This window comes from Giraffa tippelskirchi, chromosome 2, assembly GCF_054371585.1.
Source record: "Giraffa tippelskirchi isolate mGirTip1 chromosome 2, T2T-mGirTip1v1.2.pri, whole genome shotgun sequence".
In the NCBI taxonomy this organism is placed as follows: Eukaryota; Metazoa; Chordata; class Mammalia; order Artiodactyla; family Giraffidae; genus Giraffa; species Giraffa tippelskirchi.
The window spans coordinates 9,341,353-9,358,349 of NC_137276.1; the positions used below are offsets into that span (position 1 = coordinate 9,341,353).

The following is a 16,997-nucleotide window of genomic DNA, read 5'->3' on the forward strand; positions in this document are numbered from 1 at the left end:
CACGTGAGTGGAACCTTCCCCACCTGGTAGTGAGGCCACTGAGTATTCAGCATCTGTAAGTGGGAGAGATGAAAACATCTGCTGTCAGTGAAAAACATCCTGCTTTCTTTTTTCTTAAAATTTTGGCGGTACTGGTTCTTTGTCGCAGGCTCTCTAATTGCAGAGCTCATGCTTAGTTGCTCTGCGGCCTGTGGGATTTTAGTTCCCCAACCTGGGATCGAACCCAAGTTCCCTACGCTGGAAGGAGTATTTTTAACCACTGAACCACCAGGGAAGTTCCTGTCCTGCTTTACTTTCAATTGTGAATTTTTATACTGTTCCTAGAAAAGGACTTTCTCGAAAGGGCCAAGCTGGGCTCTGCCTGGGAAGGGAGCGGGGTTACCTGCACAGACCACGCCAGCATCCTCCGCGTGCCCACAGTTGTGGGCAAACCAGCCAGTGTGGGAGCACTCGTCCAGGTGCTCTTCATGCTCCCTGCACTGCACGTTGTCCAGGAGGATCTTCCCGGAACCTTCCCCAAAGTGGGCCTCGCCCGGGGCCTCCACAGCCCAGCCGCAGCCCAGCTGCCGGCAGACAACGTTTGCTTCCGGCAGGTCCCAGAGGTCGTCACACACCGTCCCCCAGGCGCCCTGGTAGAAAACCTCCACGCGACCAGCGCAGCTCCTGTGGCCACCCACCAGCCGCACGGGGGCCCAGCCTCCTGGGGGAGGAAAGGGATCTCAGGGTGCTGGCCGCTCCCTCTGCCTGTTGAGGACTGGACTGCCCTCTGCCACCCTGGCTCTCCCTTCTTCCCGTGGTTTTGTACCCACACCCTTCACGCTGCCACGAGGGTCCCATGCCGACGTGCGGCTCTAAGGGGTCTGATGGCGTCCATCCTTGTCCACATCCTGGTTAAGACCGCTCACCTTCTATCCTAGCTCTCTGCACTCTCTGCAGTGTGACCCTCCTGCTCCTCCCAGGAGGCTGAGTCTATGTTCCTAGTCCTCGACCCCCAGGGCTTGTGGCCTGAGATTTGCTCGGGTCAATAGCCTGTGACAGAGGCAATGGTTGGGAGCTATAAGGAGCCTCATGACAGGCTCCAGGGAAGACAGTTGTATGAATAAGCCTGGGTGGCCTGCTGGGTGATGAAAGGCATGTGACCGTGTCACCTCTGTCCCTTCCAAAGACACAATACAAAAAGGAATGGCCTTACCTGGAGGTGCCGAAGCAGGTGGGTTTTGGGCCACCGATGCTGCCGGTGACGTGGGAAGTAGGTTCTCATAGGCTGTTGATGGGGAAAAAGGAAGGAGTGACTGAGGGAAGAGTCAGAACATCGCGAGAAGGTAAACAGCTACTCCAAGGGGCAGCTGCCTCCCATCAGGATTCAGCAGGAATAATGACGACGCTGCTAAGGCCAACGACCTCCCATCCCCGAGATCCCCATTTAGGATGAAACATGGCGTTACTGCCTGTTGACAAGCTGACATGGGCTACATGGCCACTTTGCAAAAGCAAAGACAGTTATCCCCAAGTGGCCTGCTGCATGCGGGCTGTCAGGGGACAATCCCCTCTTTCTTGGTTACCCTCGCCCCAGGGGCGTAGTGACTTCACCTAAACAAAGCAAGGAAAGTCACACAGCAAATCCTTGGGGGAGGGGGGAGGGAGGTGGGTAGCAGGTCTGAAATGCTCGAGGGAACCTCTGGAACCTCTGGAACTGTTGTGTATCTTGACTGCAGTGGTGATTACACAACCGTGTACAGTCACCAAAGTTCATCTAACTGGACCTTAACATGGGTGAACCTTCTGGCACATAAATCAAACCTTTATCAAAGGTAAGTTGATGAATGATAGATGGATTGATAAATTTATCATAGAATCCAAGTAGGAGTTAACCATTAAATTCCTCAAACTTGTCTGTATACCTGAAATTTTTCATAACAAAACGTTAGGGGGCAAGGTGTCTCTCAATTTCTATTGTAAGACCGACATCTCTAGTTTTTGACAACCATCTTTCGCTTTCCCAGTGGTGTACACTTAATTCAGCTAACCTATGTGGCTGCTTCGTCCCTCCTTGTTAGTCTCAGAACATCAAAAGAATAGAATTTTAGGGAGCATGGCATCCAATGTGCCTATTCTAATGACATGGAGACTGAAAAGTTTAGGTTGCTCAGTCATGTCCAACTCTTTGTGACCTCATGGACTGTAGCCTGCCAGGCTCCTCAGTCCTTGGGATTTTCCAGGCAAGGATAATGGAGAGTATTGTCATTTCTTCCTCCAGGGGATCTTCCTGACCCAGGGACAGAACCTGGGTCTCCTGCACTGCAGGCAGATTCTTTACCATCTGAGCCACCAGGGAAGCCCATGGTTATTCAGCTGAAGAGAAACCAGTCGGGATCAGATTCCAACAGATCAGGGCCTTCCGATCCCCACATGCCCTCCCTTAGGTAGGCACATGACCAGAGAAAGGAGCCATGGCTGTGTGAGTGCCTGCCAAGTGCCAGGAATCTTCAGGTATCATCTAATACATGACCTGGGGCTTCCCTGGCAGCTCAGTGATAAAGAACCCATCTGTCAGTGCAGGAGACACAGGTTCAATCTCTGGGTTGGGAAGATTCACTGGAGTAGGAAATGGCAACCCATTCCAGTATTCTTGCCTGGGAAATCCCATGGACAGAGGAGCCTGGCAGGCTACAGTCCATGGGGCCACAAAAGAGTCAGAGATGGCTGAGCAACTGAGCACACACAATCCATGACCTTACTCAATTCTCTGTATCATTCCCACTTTAATGAAGAGGAATGGAGATGAACTGGGAAGGGGAGATGACGTGCCTTGGCTGTGGTCGTCTAACGGAGGGGGATTGTATGTCATGCTGTCTCTCCCATTAGGGAGTAAACCCTGTGAAAGAAGGGTCTAGGGCTTTGACCACTGCATGGCCCCCGTGCTTCACTGGCCCAGAGTCTGGCACATGGTTGGATGAACAGATGAGTGAAAGAATGAAGCTGCGAATCAAACCAGGATCTGACTCTAAGCCTCATGACCTTACATCATGCAAGGTCTAGTAGAAGACGTAACACAGGCCTTACCTGTAGGTGGAGCAGCTGTGGAATCAGCACCTGTAACATGGAGAGACTGTGCATGTTACCTCGTCTTAACATAGGATGTTTACTGTGAACATCCTACAAGTAGAGAGGGGTGAGAGGCAGAGGGGCAGAGACTCTGCCCATGAGGAGCCTGGCATTTCCTGGTGATTTGGGACACAGGACCAGGCAGCAAACCTGGGTTGCCCCAGGACATCTGCAGGGGCCACTGCTCCCTGGGGGCCTCAGGAGCTTACAAGGGTGGCTCCAGGTGGGCAGGTGCAGTCTGAGAGCTCGTCATTCATCGGGACATTATTCCAGTCACCAGTGGGGCAGAATCAGGAAAGACGGGGAGGGTAGTGGGGGCAGAGAGTCAGCCAGAGGGACACATAGCTCTGGGGAGGTCATCAGGCCCAGATGTGGAAGGCCTGGCATACCAGCTGACAACTTGGCCTATCATCCTGAGGTCACACACGCAAACGTTTCTGAGGACCCATGGGGGACTTGAGTGGCGGGAGCCGTGTGCACAGGAAAGCTGTTCGGTGTCCAGAGGGGCAGAGCTTTCTCAGATCCAGTCAGTTAACATAACAAAAGAATTTGCTGCTTTGAACCTGCTGCACTTCTACTTTTATTTTCGCCACAAAATGTAAGAATTTGGATTTTTATGCCCAACACTCTGATTTGGCTGGATTCAGGTTCAGCTTAGAATTTTCAAACCTAACCAGCCACTTCTGGGCTGAGATCCAGCTTATAAGTCATATTCAGCAATCACTGCAGCTAAGGGAGTGGTCAGGTGGCTGAACAACCTGGGAAGGAGCCCGGCTGCCTGCCTGCCTGGTCCACTGACATTCTGAGGCTGAGCTGTGGGGGTGTGTGTGTGTGTGTGTGTGTGACTGGGGTATGTGTGTGTGTGTAGGGGTGAGTAGGGAAGCCACAGGAGCAGCCCTCCAAGCAGGGACTGACAGCAGCCGCTCACCGGTGCAGATGACGCTGGCATCCTCCTGGTGCCCGCAGTTGTGCCCGGCCTTGCCCCCATGCACGCACTGCCCCAGGTGGCTCTCACTGCCCTCACACTGCATGTTGTCCAGCGCGATCTTCCCGGAACCCACCCCAAAGTGGGCCCCCGGGGGGGCTGCCACCGCCTGGCCACACTTCAGCTGGTGGCACACGACAGCAGCCTCGGCCAGGTCCCAGAGGTCGTCACACACAGTCCCCCATGTGTCCTGGACCAGAACTTCCACACGGCCTGAGCATCTCCCCGGACCGCCCACCAGCCTCACAGCCATCCAGACCCCTGGGGAGGAACAACGAGGAGAGGCACTGGGACCCAGCTCTCTGAGGTCAGGGAGGTTTCCTCTACTGGGGTACGTGGGTAGGTGCTAAGAGTAAAAGAATAGGCTTTGTAGCTTTCTTTACTTTAACTGGCTTTTCTATTTGCTTTCATAAGGAGGACTTGTCTTCTATGCATCAGCCCAACAGAGTGGGGAGTGGATATTCCCAAGTCACTTTTAAAGGACCTGTTCATTGATTACTGGGCTTCCCTGGTGGCTCAGTTGGTTAAGAATCCACCTGCAATGCAGAAGACATGGGTTCGATCCCTGGGTCAGGAAGACCCCCTGGAGAAGGGAATGGCTACCCACCGCAGTATTCTTGCCTGGAGAATTCCATGGACAGAGGAGCCTGGCAGGCTATATAGTTCATGGGGTCACAAAGAATCAGACAGGACTGAGCAACTCACACTCCTTGAATACCTGGTGATGCTATTCACACAGGAGATGCACCTGTAGAAATGTCAGCTCAGCAAACAGAGGCAGAGAGGCAGCTCCCATCAATAGTGAAAAGCTACTCTTTTTGAGCAATTGTCTGACTAATTATAAAAAAGGATGCTTGTTTTTCCAAATGGATTCCTAGCCTTGTTTCAGGAATGTAGTTTAGGGCTCCCACTGCAGGGGCACAACTGAGCTCCCAGAACAATGACATCATTTCTCTGCTCCAAAGCTTGGCCCTGACTCCCACTTTTTCTTATAATTCAACTGTAAGATGGAAACAACATCCTCCCAGCTATGTGGCAATGTCAAAAAGATTGTGAAAAAAGTGAAAGTGTGAGTTGCTCAGTCGTGTCCAACTCTCTGCAACCCCATGGACTGTAGCCCGCCAGGCTTCTCTGTCATGCAATTCTCCAGGCAAGAAAAGATTCCACTAGACCATGTTTGGGGAAATAGGCCAAGAATGGTTGTATGGAGGGTTTATCAGCTCTTGCGAAGGCCCAGTTGAGGAGATCAATTTTGCCCAAATGAAACAGTGATGAGAAAAATGGAAAATCCAAATTAATAATTAACATTTTATCTATCATATCCTTTATTATAATAAATTCTCTGTGTAGACAGATTAATAATATACTTAATATTTCCATATAATTTTCTCAAATAGTCTTGGCATGAACAATTAGTCCTTATCATACCTTCTCCTTGTCTAGGTAGCTTTGACCCAGGTCACCATGAAAAACACAATGAAACCAACATGATCCCTGTAGTTAACATGTCTGGGTGAATCCAGCCTTTGCCACTTATGACTGTGTGACTAGTCATTTGAGCAGTGACATCCGTTCACTGTATTCTCTGAGCCTCTAGTTTATTTTCTTGTGATATGCTGGGAATAGCAGCTTCCTTTATGATTACTGTGGAGCACACTTAATTCTTTGCATGGCATACACTAGCTTCTCAGAAAATGCTAAGCAGAAGACTGGCCAAGTCACGGAAAGGCATTACCTGCTGGCGGGAGGGTGGAATGCAGGCTGGGAGGGCCCGTTGTGGGTATGGTAGCTGACAGTCCAGCACCTGCAAACAGGTACAAACAGGGACATCGCTCGTGATCAGGAGCCTCCTAATCCCATGTAGGAAAAGAAAATCTTTGCAATGAGAACATTCTGAAAAGTCAGACTCAAATACAAGGCACTGGGTCTCCCACTGGTTCCCCTACAAACAAAGTTCTGGGCAGGGAAGGTCTTCCCTCCCATATCTTTAAGCTCAGTTACCCAGTCTCTAAGATGAGGCTTTAGAATATTCCCCATGGTCGGTGCATCCGGGCTCTCTCCATGAGTTCATTTTGGGATCTCTTTGCTGCCATCTTTTCTTTCCCTTTTAGGAAACAACCATCTGTGTTCTATCATGGAGACGCAGCATTCATCTCAATGAATGGACTTCTCTGGCTCTCCCTAGGTGTTTGGCAAACCTGTCTAGACTGCGTGGTACTCAAGCAATGTGAGACAAACACGGCATCTTTGAGCAGCTCTTGTTCCTCGTTTTGTCTCATAAAAACATCAATCCAAGCAAAACTTCTTACTGCCATCTAATTATGGGGTCAGTTGGACCAAATCAGTGTTTAAAATGTCAAATGGCAATTAACCCAACAAACTGAATGTTCAGTGTAAAGAACTGATTTCTGGTTTCAATTTTAACTGGTTGCCGATGGAGTCGGCTTCAGCCTTCAGTAATGATCTGCAGGTGCTGAAGGCTGCTGCCAGAGAAGATGGTGACCCAGACAAGTCAGATGTGGGGGGAGAGGTGCCCACACGGGCTGCCTCAGCACCAGGAGGTCTGTTGCCTTCCGCATCCTTGCGGGCTTTGTGAACATCAGTTTGAGGGAGCTCGCCTGGCTACCACCACCTGACAGGTGTACAAATATCATCTGCTTTTAATAATGCCTTTAACTTCTTTGCATCCTTTTCAAATCGACTAACAGTAGATTCAGCTCCTAAATCAGTAGGATACAATCTGGATTTCCCATAAATAACTGAAGGGAAAGGAACACTCAAGAATTTCAGGTGATGGATGAGCATCCCAAATACCCTGCCCTTTTTTGTTCTTATCAGCAGTCCTTGCACAGTAAATAGGAACTGGGTAAATGCTAGTCCCTTAAGCATCTTTTGTTGTCAGTCGATAAGTCACATCTGACTCTTGGTGACCCCAGGGACTATAGCACACCAGGTTCCTCCGTCCTTCTCTATCTTCCGGAGTTTGCTCAAACTCATGTTCATTGAGTCGGTGATGCCATCCACCCATCTCATCCGCTGCCTGCCCTCTTCTCCTTTTGCCTTCAATCCTTCCCAGCATCAGGGTCTTTTCCAATGAGTCGGCTCTTTGCATCAGGTGGCCAAAGTATTCGAGCTTCAGCTTCAGCATGTCCCTCCAATGAATATTTGGGATTGATTTCCTTTAGGATTGACTTGTTTGTACTTACTGTAGTAAGTATCTTTACAATATGTAAACTGAGCAAGTGTCTTCTGGAAAGTTAATAGAGCCGAAAGCAAATACAGCAGGCACAGAGGACCTACCTGTGAGCGTGTGCACAGAGGAAGCAGCTTCAGACTCAGGGACAAGAGTCAGGGCTGGTGGATCGTCGGCACCTGAGAGTTAAAAGACATCAGCGCCGCTTATTATAAACAGCTAAACAACAGGTGTGAATAGGGGCTGAGATGTCCGAAGGGGCATAAAAGCAGTGACATCCTCGGAGATGCCAGCCGCTCACCTGTGCAGATGACGCTGGCGTCCTCCCAGTGCCCGCAGTTGTGTCCGGCCTCACCCCCGTGCACGCACTGCCCCAGGTGGCTCTCGCTGCCCTCACACTGCATGTTGTCCAGCGCGATCTTCCCGGAACCCGCCCCAAAGTGGGCCCCTGGGGGGGCCGACACCGCCTGGCCACACTCCAGCTGGCGGCATACGACGGCGGCCTCGGCCAAGTCCCAGAGGTCATCACACACGGTCCCCCACGTGTCCTGGACCAGAACTTCCACGCGGCCTGAGCATTTCCCCGGACCGCTCACCAGCCTCACGGCCATCCAGACGCCTGGGGAGGAACAAAGAGGAGAGGCACTTGGGGTCTGCCCTCCCATCTCTGGAAGGCTTCCTTTATCCTTTTAAATCTCCAGGTGGTCACATGCCTATTTTACAATCATGCAATACTCTGGTTTCTCTTCAGATCGTATAAATCTTTCGCCTTTTACAATCATGCAAGATCACACAGTCCTCGGGCACCCAGATAGCAAGGAGAGCCAGAATAATCCTCAATTTCAAGTCCCCTCAGGAAGACTTTATCCCCTCCTTTTCCAAAAGGTGAAGCTCTCTTTAAGAAATTGCCTGAATTCCTAGATTCTCCCAACAAGAACCTATGTTATTCCCCTACCATGGACAGGGATAGAAATAAGAGATTTCAGTGTATTTAATGAAACAAGAAACAAGACTGTCTGTAGGCTGATCACAGCTAAATAGACTCCTGGCCACGCAGAACTAATTTAGTCTCAGAGCTGCTTGGTCCCTTTGCCCCCTAAGTCTTTGTTAATGGATTTACTATGTCAAGGGCGCTGAGGACAGGGAGCGCCCTTGTTGTTTGGGAGTTTAACTTAACCACTTCTCTCTGACTCCCTACAACAACCCCACAGGGTAAGGGATGTGTTCCCATTTTACAGATAAAGAAACTGAGACTCAGAAAGGTGAAGAAAATTGCTCTGAATCCCATAGCCTGTCAGTGGGCTGTCTTCACCTTAACCATGCCTGTGGTTTCCCTCCAGCTTGGAGGAATGCCTCTCCCACACGATCCACGAGCCCTTGATTTCTCGGGAATTGCTTCCTGTACCTGAGGGTGTCAAGGCCTCAGTGTCAAGCCTGGGTGAAGTCTCCAAGGAGCTGTCAGCTGGAAGGGACAGCAAAGCTAGGTCTCCATCTGTCAGCAGAGTGAAAAGAATAAAGTCGACACATTGCCAGAAGGACTCACAATAAGATCCTTCTGAAGTATTATTTTTTTTGGTCTCTAAAGGAAACCTTTTTGTTTGTTTTTTAATTAATATTTTTTTTTTTTTGCCACACCATGCAGCATGTGAGATCTTAGTTCCCTAATCAGGGATTGAGCCCCTAATCAGAGATTGAGCCCCACACCCCCTGGAGTGGAAGCACCGAGTCCTAACCACCGGAGCACCAGGGAAGTCTCCCTTCTGAAGGTTTTTATCTTCTTTTGATTCATCTAAGTCAGTCACCATCATCATCAAACAAGATTGTTTAATTTTTTTAGTCTTCTATTCTATGTTCATGGCAAACTTAACCTTAAATCTTTGGCTCAGTAGAAATACATCTTTAAAAAAGACAGATGATGAGTTTATGAACATCATTTTTAAGAAAACCTAAAGGAAATGAAGGCAGCTTCTACAATTATGCTGTATGCCATCATTTATTTTAAAATATTTGATACAGAGAGAGAGCCTGCGTTTCAAAGGCATGTAACTCAGTCGGAAGCTGGAATAAGTGTCTAAGTAATTATAATAAGAAGTGGATTATGAGCAATGTCAACAGAAAAGACACAAGTACAGAGGATGTGTGTCCTCGTGGAGACCAGAGGAAGCTCCCTGAAGAAAAGGAGCCAAGCCATGGTAGGACTTTAACAGGTAGAGGGGGAAGGGGGACCTCGATTCAGGCAGCACAGGTATTAGAGGACAGTGACTTCAAATTTACATATTTAGGGAGATGAGGTGCTCTGCTATTTTAATTTGATTAGAATAGTCTGGCAGCATATGCATTAATCCCAAATACCTGGACTTCACATGCTCCTTACTGTATTAGGCAAAAAACTTCCAAAACAGATGGTACATGAAGACAAAGGGATTTGGGTCAAGTGTATTTCAAAGGCATGGCAACCCATGACTTCTTGTGGGAATTTTTTAAGGTTAATTATATTGGATGGCTCCTAGACATCCTGATGGCTCAGTGGTAAAGAATCTGCCTGCCAAGCAGGAGACCTGAGTTCGAGCCCTGGGTCGGGAAGATCCCCTGGAGGAAGAAATGGCAACCCACTCCAGTATTTTTGCCTGGAGAATTCCATGGACAGAGGAGCCTGGAGGGCTACAGTCCATGGGGAAGCAAAAGAGTTGGATGTGACTGAGAGACTGAACAGCAGACATCTTGTAGTAAAGAAACCTGTTTAACTTGTTTAATGCAATGTTTCCTAAATTCATGAGACCACAGAATGTGTGTGTGTGCGCCTATGTGTGATTCACCTTAACATCTTATTGAACTAGTGGTTCTGGGAGCACAATCTCAGAAACATCTTTATTTGATGACCTCAAAGATCCTGGTGGAGGCTGGAGCCTCCTAGCAATGTTTGTTATTAAATTTCCATTTTTGTTCTTATTTTTAGAAACGTGCAGTAACTTGTAAACTTGAATATGCAGAATATAAAGTTTTGTTGTAAACTCCAGTTGTATTTTGTATACCTGTTTGTGTCTGCTCTTCCCACGAGGTGATGGGGGCAATTGTTACTTCAGCAGCTGCAGTGAAAAGAAAACATCAGCTAGAGATGAACACACACGACATGTGAAGAGAAACAGAACTAAAGCTGAGTGGAAGGAGCCCTGTCTCATCCCCCACACCATGTCTAGCATCTCTTTGTGAAACGTTAAGAAGCCAGTTCTCAAGGGCTTGGTGAATGTCCAGCTTAAAGACATGTTTGCTCTAATCTGAGATCTAACTTTTGTTTACCACACACTTAGGTACAAATGAACACCAGTTTCCTGATCTGTAAAACTGGAAATCGGATCTGATAACAGGTAGGAGTGAGGTTTATAAACTAAGAAGTGAATATATTTTAAAAGTTTACCATAATTTTCCCAATTTAATAAATACTTGGTTATATGGGGAAAAATTAACTCATTAGCCACATAAATAAATATGGAAATAGAAAAAATTTTAAATGCCTTTTATAATAGCACCCAAAACCAAGGGATTCTTATGGATAAGTCTGGTAAGTATGTGCAAAATTTGAACATGGAAAAACGGAAACTACTGATGAGATAAAGACTTAAGTAAATGAAGAGACGCAGTGTATAGACAGCTCAGAAGACTCAGTATAGTTAAGATGCCAATTTCCTCCAACTTTATATGTACAGTCAATCCTAATTAAAAATCCTAGCAGACATTTTTTTTTGTGTGTAAATTGGTAAGTTGATTCTAAAGTTCTATATTTGTGAAAGGAAAAAAACCTAGGTTAGCCAAAATAATTTTGAAAGAGAAGAAAAAAGAGCAACGTTGGAGCACGCACACTACCCGATTTCAAGACTTACTCTAAAAAAAACTTACTTGAAAACTACAGCAAACAAGACACTGTGTTACAGGTGTACCAACAGTCATATAAATCAGTAGTTTAGAGTTTAGTAGAAGTAGAGTTTAGAAATAGGCCATGTATTAATGGTTATTTTTGACAAAAGTGCCAAAGTATTTCAGCGGAGTTAGGAGAGTCTTTTCAACAAATGGCATTGGAATGATTAGATGTCTCTATGGAAAAAAATCCTTTGAGCTATAATTTAAACCATATTAAAATATGGACAAAAATGGATCATAGTGTTAAATGAAAAACCTAAAACTATGAAACTTCTAGACGAAAAGAGAAAATTTGTGAGACCTTTGGTTAAGTGAAGATTCCTTAGATAAAACACAAAAATATAATTCATTAAAGAAAAACACTTTGATAAACTGGACTTCATTAAAATTTAAATTTTCTGCTCTTCAAAATACACCAATAAGAAACTGAAAAGATGTCATAGACTGAGAAAAAAACATTTGCAAAACACGTATCTGAAGAGATATTTGTTTCCAGAAGATATAATGATGTCTCTTAGAACTTGGTAAGATAAACAATCCAGTTTAAAATAAAAAGAATATAATAAAAGAATGAAAGTTTTCAGCAGACGCTTCACCAAAGAAGAGATGCAAATAAGCACATGAAAAAGCTAGGATCATTTGTCATAGGGAAAGGCGAATTAAAACCACAAAGAGATCTCACTGTCTCATTATAGTAGAGACTATAATGACCAAACAAAACCCAGAAAATCCAAAGTATTCCCAAGGACATGGAGCAACTGTCACTCTCGAGTGCTGCTGGTAGGAAAGCAAAATGGTACACTCAACTTGTACTTGAATGCTTTAGCAGCTTAATTAATAATAGTCAAAAACTGGAAATAAATTCAATATCCATCAAGTGGTAAATAGTGAAATAAATTTTGGTATATTCATGCAGTGGAATACTACTCAGCAGTGAAAAAGAATGGATATCTGATACATGGAACTGTATGGATGAATCTCAAAAGTATTATGCTAAGTAAGGAAGCCCAACACAAAATGTGGCACGTTGTCTCAATTCAATAAATAATATTCTGGGAATGGCAAGCCCATGGGCACAGAAACCATATCTGTGGTTGCCAGAATCCGGGGGTCAGGAGAGGGGACTGACTGCAAGGGATATAAGAGAATCCCTTAAAGTAATGGAATGTTTTATATCTTAATGGTGGTAATGGTTACATAGCTGTAACAATTTATCAAAATTCTCCGCACTACACAGTTTTTATTGTAGGTAAATTCTATCTTAATAAGCCTAACTTAAAGGAAATCAGTCCTGAATATTCATTGGAAGGACTGATGTTGAAGCTGAAGCTCCAATCCTTTGGCCACCTGATGCGAAGAACTGACTCATTTGAAAAGACCCTGATGCTGGGAAAGATTGAAGGCAGGAGGAGAAGGGGACGACAGAGGATGAGATGTTGGATGGTAACACCAACTTGATGGACATGAGTTTGAGCAAGCTCTGGGATTTGGTGATGGACAGGGAAGCCTAGTGTGCTGCAGTCCATGGGGTTGCAAAAAGTTGGACATGACTGAGTGACTGAACTGAACTGAACTGAATTCTGACTGCAGGCCAACTATAAAATGTTGGGAGCATGTGGGCAGGGAAGCCAGTTAGGAGGAGTCTGAGTTCATCCAGGCAGGAAGAGGTGACGAGTATCTGGATGAGGACAGAGGCTGACGGATGAAGAGGAGGCTATGAATGCAACCTCAGGCTCCCAGCTAAAAATGAAGAATGATTCGTCCATAAGGATGTGTATTTGCATAACACTAGATATTCAAATATTTTGCAGATACCTTAATAATTTACTTAAAAATTCTTGTTTGGATGCTTAATGTTGGCTATGCACATTAGTCATAGTCTAGTCATTAGTCATTAGTTACAAGTGTGCAAAGTCACTTCAGTCATGTCCAGCTCTTTGTGACCCTATGGACTGTAGCCTGTCAGGCTTCTCTGTCTATGTGATTCTCTAGGCAAGAATATTGGAGTGAGCTGTCATGCCCTCCTCTGGGGGATCATCCTGAGCCAGGGGTCAAACCCACGTCTCTTATGTCTCTTGCATTGGAGGGCAGGCTCTTTACCACGAGCACCACCGGAGAAGCCCAGTGTTGACTATACACAACCATAAAAGCACATAAACTAAAAACAACCAGGGAAGTGACTTGCAAATAAAAAGTTCAACTTACCAGACAGACTAGCTTTTGCTGATGATGACGGTGTTGGTAACGATGATGCTGATCCTGATGGCACTGAAGACGATGATGGTGATGAGGATGACAATGGTGATGATGACAGTGGTGAAGATGATGGCAATGATGACAATGGCCAAGGTGATGATGACAATGAGGAGGATGAAGATGATAATTCTGCTTCTAATTATTAGGATAAGAAAGATTCCTTGTTTTCAGACAGTGGTTCTCAAAGTGTGGTCCCTAGACCAGGAGCATAGCCATTCTGAACTTGTTGGAAACACAAATTCTCACACCCCACCCTACTGAATCAGAAACTCTGGGGGTGTGGCCCAGAAATCTGTCTTAACAAACCCTCTGGGTGGTTCTGATGCACATTAAAGTTAAAAAAAAAAAACAAACTGCTGCTTTAGGATAAAAAGGAGTGATGGAAATGGCCCCATGGTTTTTCCCAGTGGCCAAAGTACTGTAAAATCACATAAGTATAAATTTTTAACTGATGTAGTTTCTTTGCCTATTAGGGAGGATCAGGTCTTACAGACTCCAGGGGGATAAATTTCTGATCTAATCACTCTGGAAAATAGATGGTAATTTTCTTTCAAAAAAAGTGATTTGTGAAACTAGTGGGCATAGTCATAGAAAACTATTACATCCTAAAGTCAGTGACCATTTTTAAATATTAATACTTCGTAAAAAGATTTTTTTTATGTGGACCATTTTAAAAGTCTTTATTATTTCTGTTTTATGATTTTTTTTGGGGGGGGGGAGACTGTGAGGCATGTGAGATATTAGCTAACTGACCAGGGATCAACTCTGCACTCCCTGCATTGGAAGATGAAGTCTTAACCACTGGACCATCGGGGAAGTCCCAGTGACCATTAATTCATACTACTCCAGTGGCCCTGACACCTGCAATGGCCTGGTAACTTAGTTCTGACGGGGGAAGATTACTGCGCCAGGTGACATGGTAGTTGGCTAGTTTCTAACTCCCTTTTTTGCTGCTGTTCCATTTCAGCATTGAGCTGTCCACCAAGCCACCCCTAATCAGTGCCTGGGATCCGTGCTCTAGCAGCTGCCCAGAAGAGGGGCCAAGCAGCCCAGGATGAGGCGCTTTCCTAGAGGAGAGCGTGAGCAGAGGAGAGCCAGGTCAGCACTGCACGTCCGTGAGTTCCGTCCGTATGGTGCACTGAACCAGGCACTGGGAAACCTTTTAGGCTTCAAGCAATATGGACCAAGCAAACCAGCCTCCATTAACTGCTTTAAAGCCTGATTTAACACAGTCATTTTCATCCCATTTCTATCTCACAGGATAAATATTAGCCAGATAGAATTAGGAGACAAACCAGCCAATCCTAAAGGAAATCAACCTTGAATACTCATTGGAAGGACTGATGTTGAAGCTCCCAATACTGTGGCCACCTGATGCGAAGAGCTGACTCTTTGGAAAAGACCCTGGTATTGGGAAAGACTGAGGGCACAAGGAGAAGGGGATGACAGAGGATGAGATGATCGGATGGGCTCACCGACTCAATGGACATGAGTTTGAGCAAACTCCAGGAGATGGTGAAGGACAGGGAAGCCTGGTGTGCTGCAGTCCATGGGATCACAAAGAGTCGGACATGATTTAGCGACTGAACAACAGGATGGGACACAGAAATGGCCCAAATCTCCCTGGAGGGGACTGGGTTTAGAAAACTGTTAACGCGCAGAGGAGACCACCAGCCCTCCCGGGAGGGGGGCCCTGCCTCACTGCTCTTTTGCTGTCATGATCCATTCTGTCGGGGAGTCGTTCAGACCCCTCACCTGAGCAGATGGCTCCAGCGTCCTCCTCGTGACCACAGCTGCCAGTGAGCCAGGTGTTGTGGGCGCACAGGGCCAGGTGGCTCTCCTCGCCGGTGCAGTGCACGTTGTCCAGGAGAATCTTCCCGAAGCCCGGGCCAAAGTGGGCACCGGGGGGCGCAGCCACCGCCCAGCCGCACTCCAGCTGCCTGCACACCACGTGCGCCTCCTTCAGACCCCAGCCCTCGCTGCACACCGACCCCCAGCTGCCCTGGTAGGAAACCTCCACCCGCCCAGAGCATCTTCCGGGGCCACTGACCAGCCTCAGCGTGGGCCAGTCTCCTGCGGAAGAGAACGTCGAGGTCAGTTCAAGAGACTTACCTATGGAACTCGACCTCTTTGTCTGGCTTACAAATTAAAGGTAATGCTTCGATTACTCCACACATCTGAGCGCATTCTAGGCAAGAATTGCCTAATAATTACCCTGCTCTGTGACGTGCTCTTTACCACCCATTCAACACAGCAGATTAGATGGTAGAATATGGATTTGGTGCTTTAGGACTTGACATCTGCAGGACAGATGTGAAAAATTAGGAAAATGTATCTCTGTCAGTGGGGAAAAGAAAATAAATGGCTTACTCAAAAAATGTAATATTATAGCAGCTAAAAGCAGTGAGATGTATATATTTTTGTATGTGTGTATATCAACATGGATGAATCTCACAAACGTACAGGAAGAATAAAAGGTACTAAATGATATATAGGGACTAATATAATTTGTGTGAAAGAAAAACACAAAATAACATGCACTGAGATGATGTGATTCCTATTCATAAAACGTCAAAAATGAACTATAAACACAGAATTCAGGAGAGTGCTTCTCTGAGGAAGCAGAGAGCAGAACCTGGAGTTGGGGAATTTGGGGAACCTTCAATTTATCTCTATTATTATAATTTTTATAAAGTTTTATTTTTTGATAAGACTGGAACATCAGTATAATAAAATGTAAGCATCAGTCATGTCCAGGTAAAGGGGACGTCAACGTGGTTATTGATTTCTTATTCTCTGTATATTCCAAACTTTAAAATATTCCTCTGGAAAGCAAGGATGATCCAGTGCTGAAACCATGAGGGAGGCTCAGCTGATTGACCCCAGTCCTAGAGGCTGTGACCCTTCTTGTCTTACTACGGTGTTGCCTTGAACTCCTCTGAGGCCTCTGAGCGTGCAACTCCCTGGGGTCCTTCCTGGGCTCTGATAATCCCCCCAGGGTCTCATGAGAGCAGTGGTACATCCTTCCAAGAAGGTTTTGATCTGATGGGCTGGGCCAAGGAAAACTGGCTCTGCAACTTTCTGCTGGCCAGTTGACCACAGGTAGAACTAGAACAACAGGGAAACGGTGATTAGGACCGAAGCGTCTCTTTCTGAGATCAGACACAAGAGCACTTCGGAAAAGGACTCAGCCAGCAGCTGGTGGATAGCTGCCAGCTATGCCACAGCACTACCAGAACCTCTGGGCTGGCCACGTGTCATAACAAATGACCTGTTTCTAATGAGGCTGGAGTAACCTTCAGGCTGCTGTTAGAAAGCTCGTAAACGTGTTCTGCTGCCCCGCCCCAAAGCCTTGTCCCCTTTCTGCATAAAGATGCTCAGCAGTAGTAAAATAATCATGGAAGAATCAGGCAAAAGTTCTAAGAATCACAGTATCCATACAGATTTGATCATCGACCCCTCGGAGGACACTGTGTAATCTGATGACATGACTATCCATGTACCAGCCATCTGCACGGTAAGGCTGTGTATCTATAGATCCAG

The 16,997-nt window shown here is 46.3% G+C and overlaps 1 protein-coding gene across 1 annotated transcript in view; it reads right to left on the reverse strand.

The window, feature by feature from the left end:
• Positions 1 to 16,964, reverse strand: part of LOC145538552 (scavenger receptor cysteine-rich domain-containing protein DMBT1-like) — a 63,207-nt gene extending 46,243 nt beyond the window's left edge. Inside the window, exons 1-9 of the mRNA XM_081570747.1 lie at positions 16,958 to 16,964; positions 15,210 to 15,527; positions 13,417 to 13,614; positions 7,585 to 7,902; positions 7,391 to 7,462; positions 4,034 to 4,351; positions 3,064 to 3,093; positions 1,193 to 1,264; positions 383 to 700 (exon numbers count right to left, since the gene is read on the reverse strand). Of these exons, the coding sequence (XP_081426873.1) occupies positions 383 to 700; positions 1,193 to 1,264; positions 3,064 to 3,093; positions 4,034 to 4,351; positions 7,391 to 7,462; positions 7,585 to 7,902; positions 13,417 to 13,614; positions 15,210 to 15,527; positions 16,958 to 16,964 (1,651 nt within the window). The remainder of the gene's footprint in view (positions 1 to 382; positions 701 to 1,192; positions 1,265 to 3,063; positions 3,094 to 4,033; positions 4,352 to 7,390; positions 7,463 to 7,584; positions 7,903 to 13,416; positions 13,615 to 15,209; positions 15,528 to 16,957) is intronic.
• Positions 16,965 to 16,997: the final 33 nt, after the last annotated feature.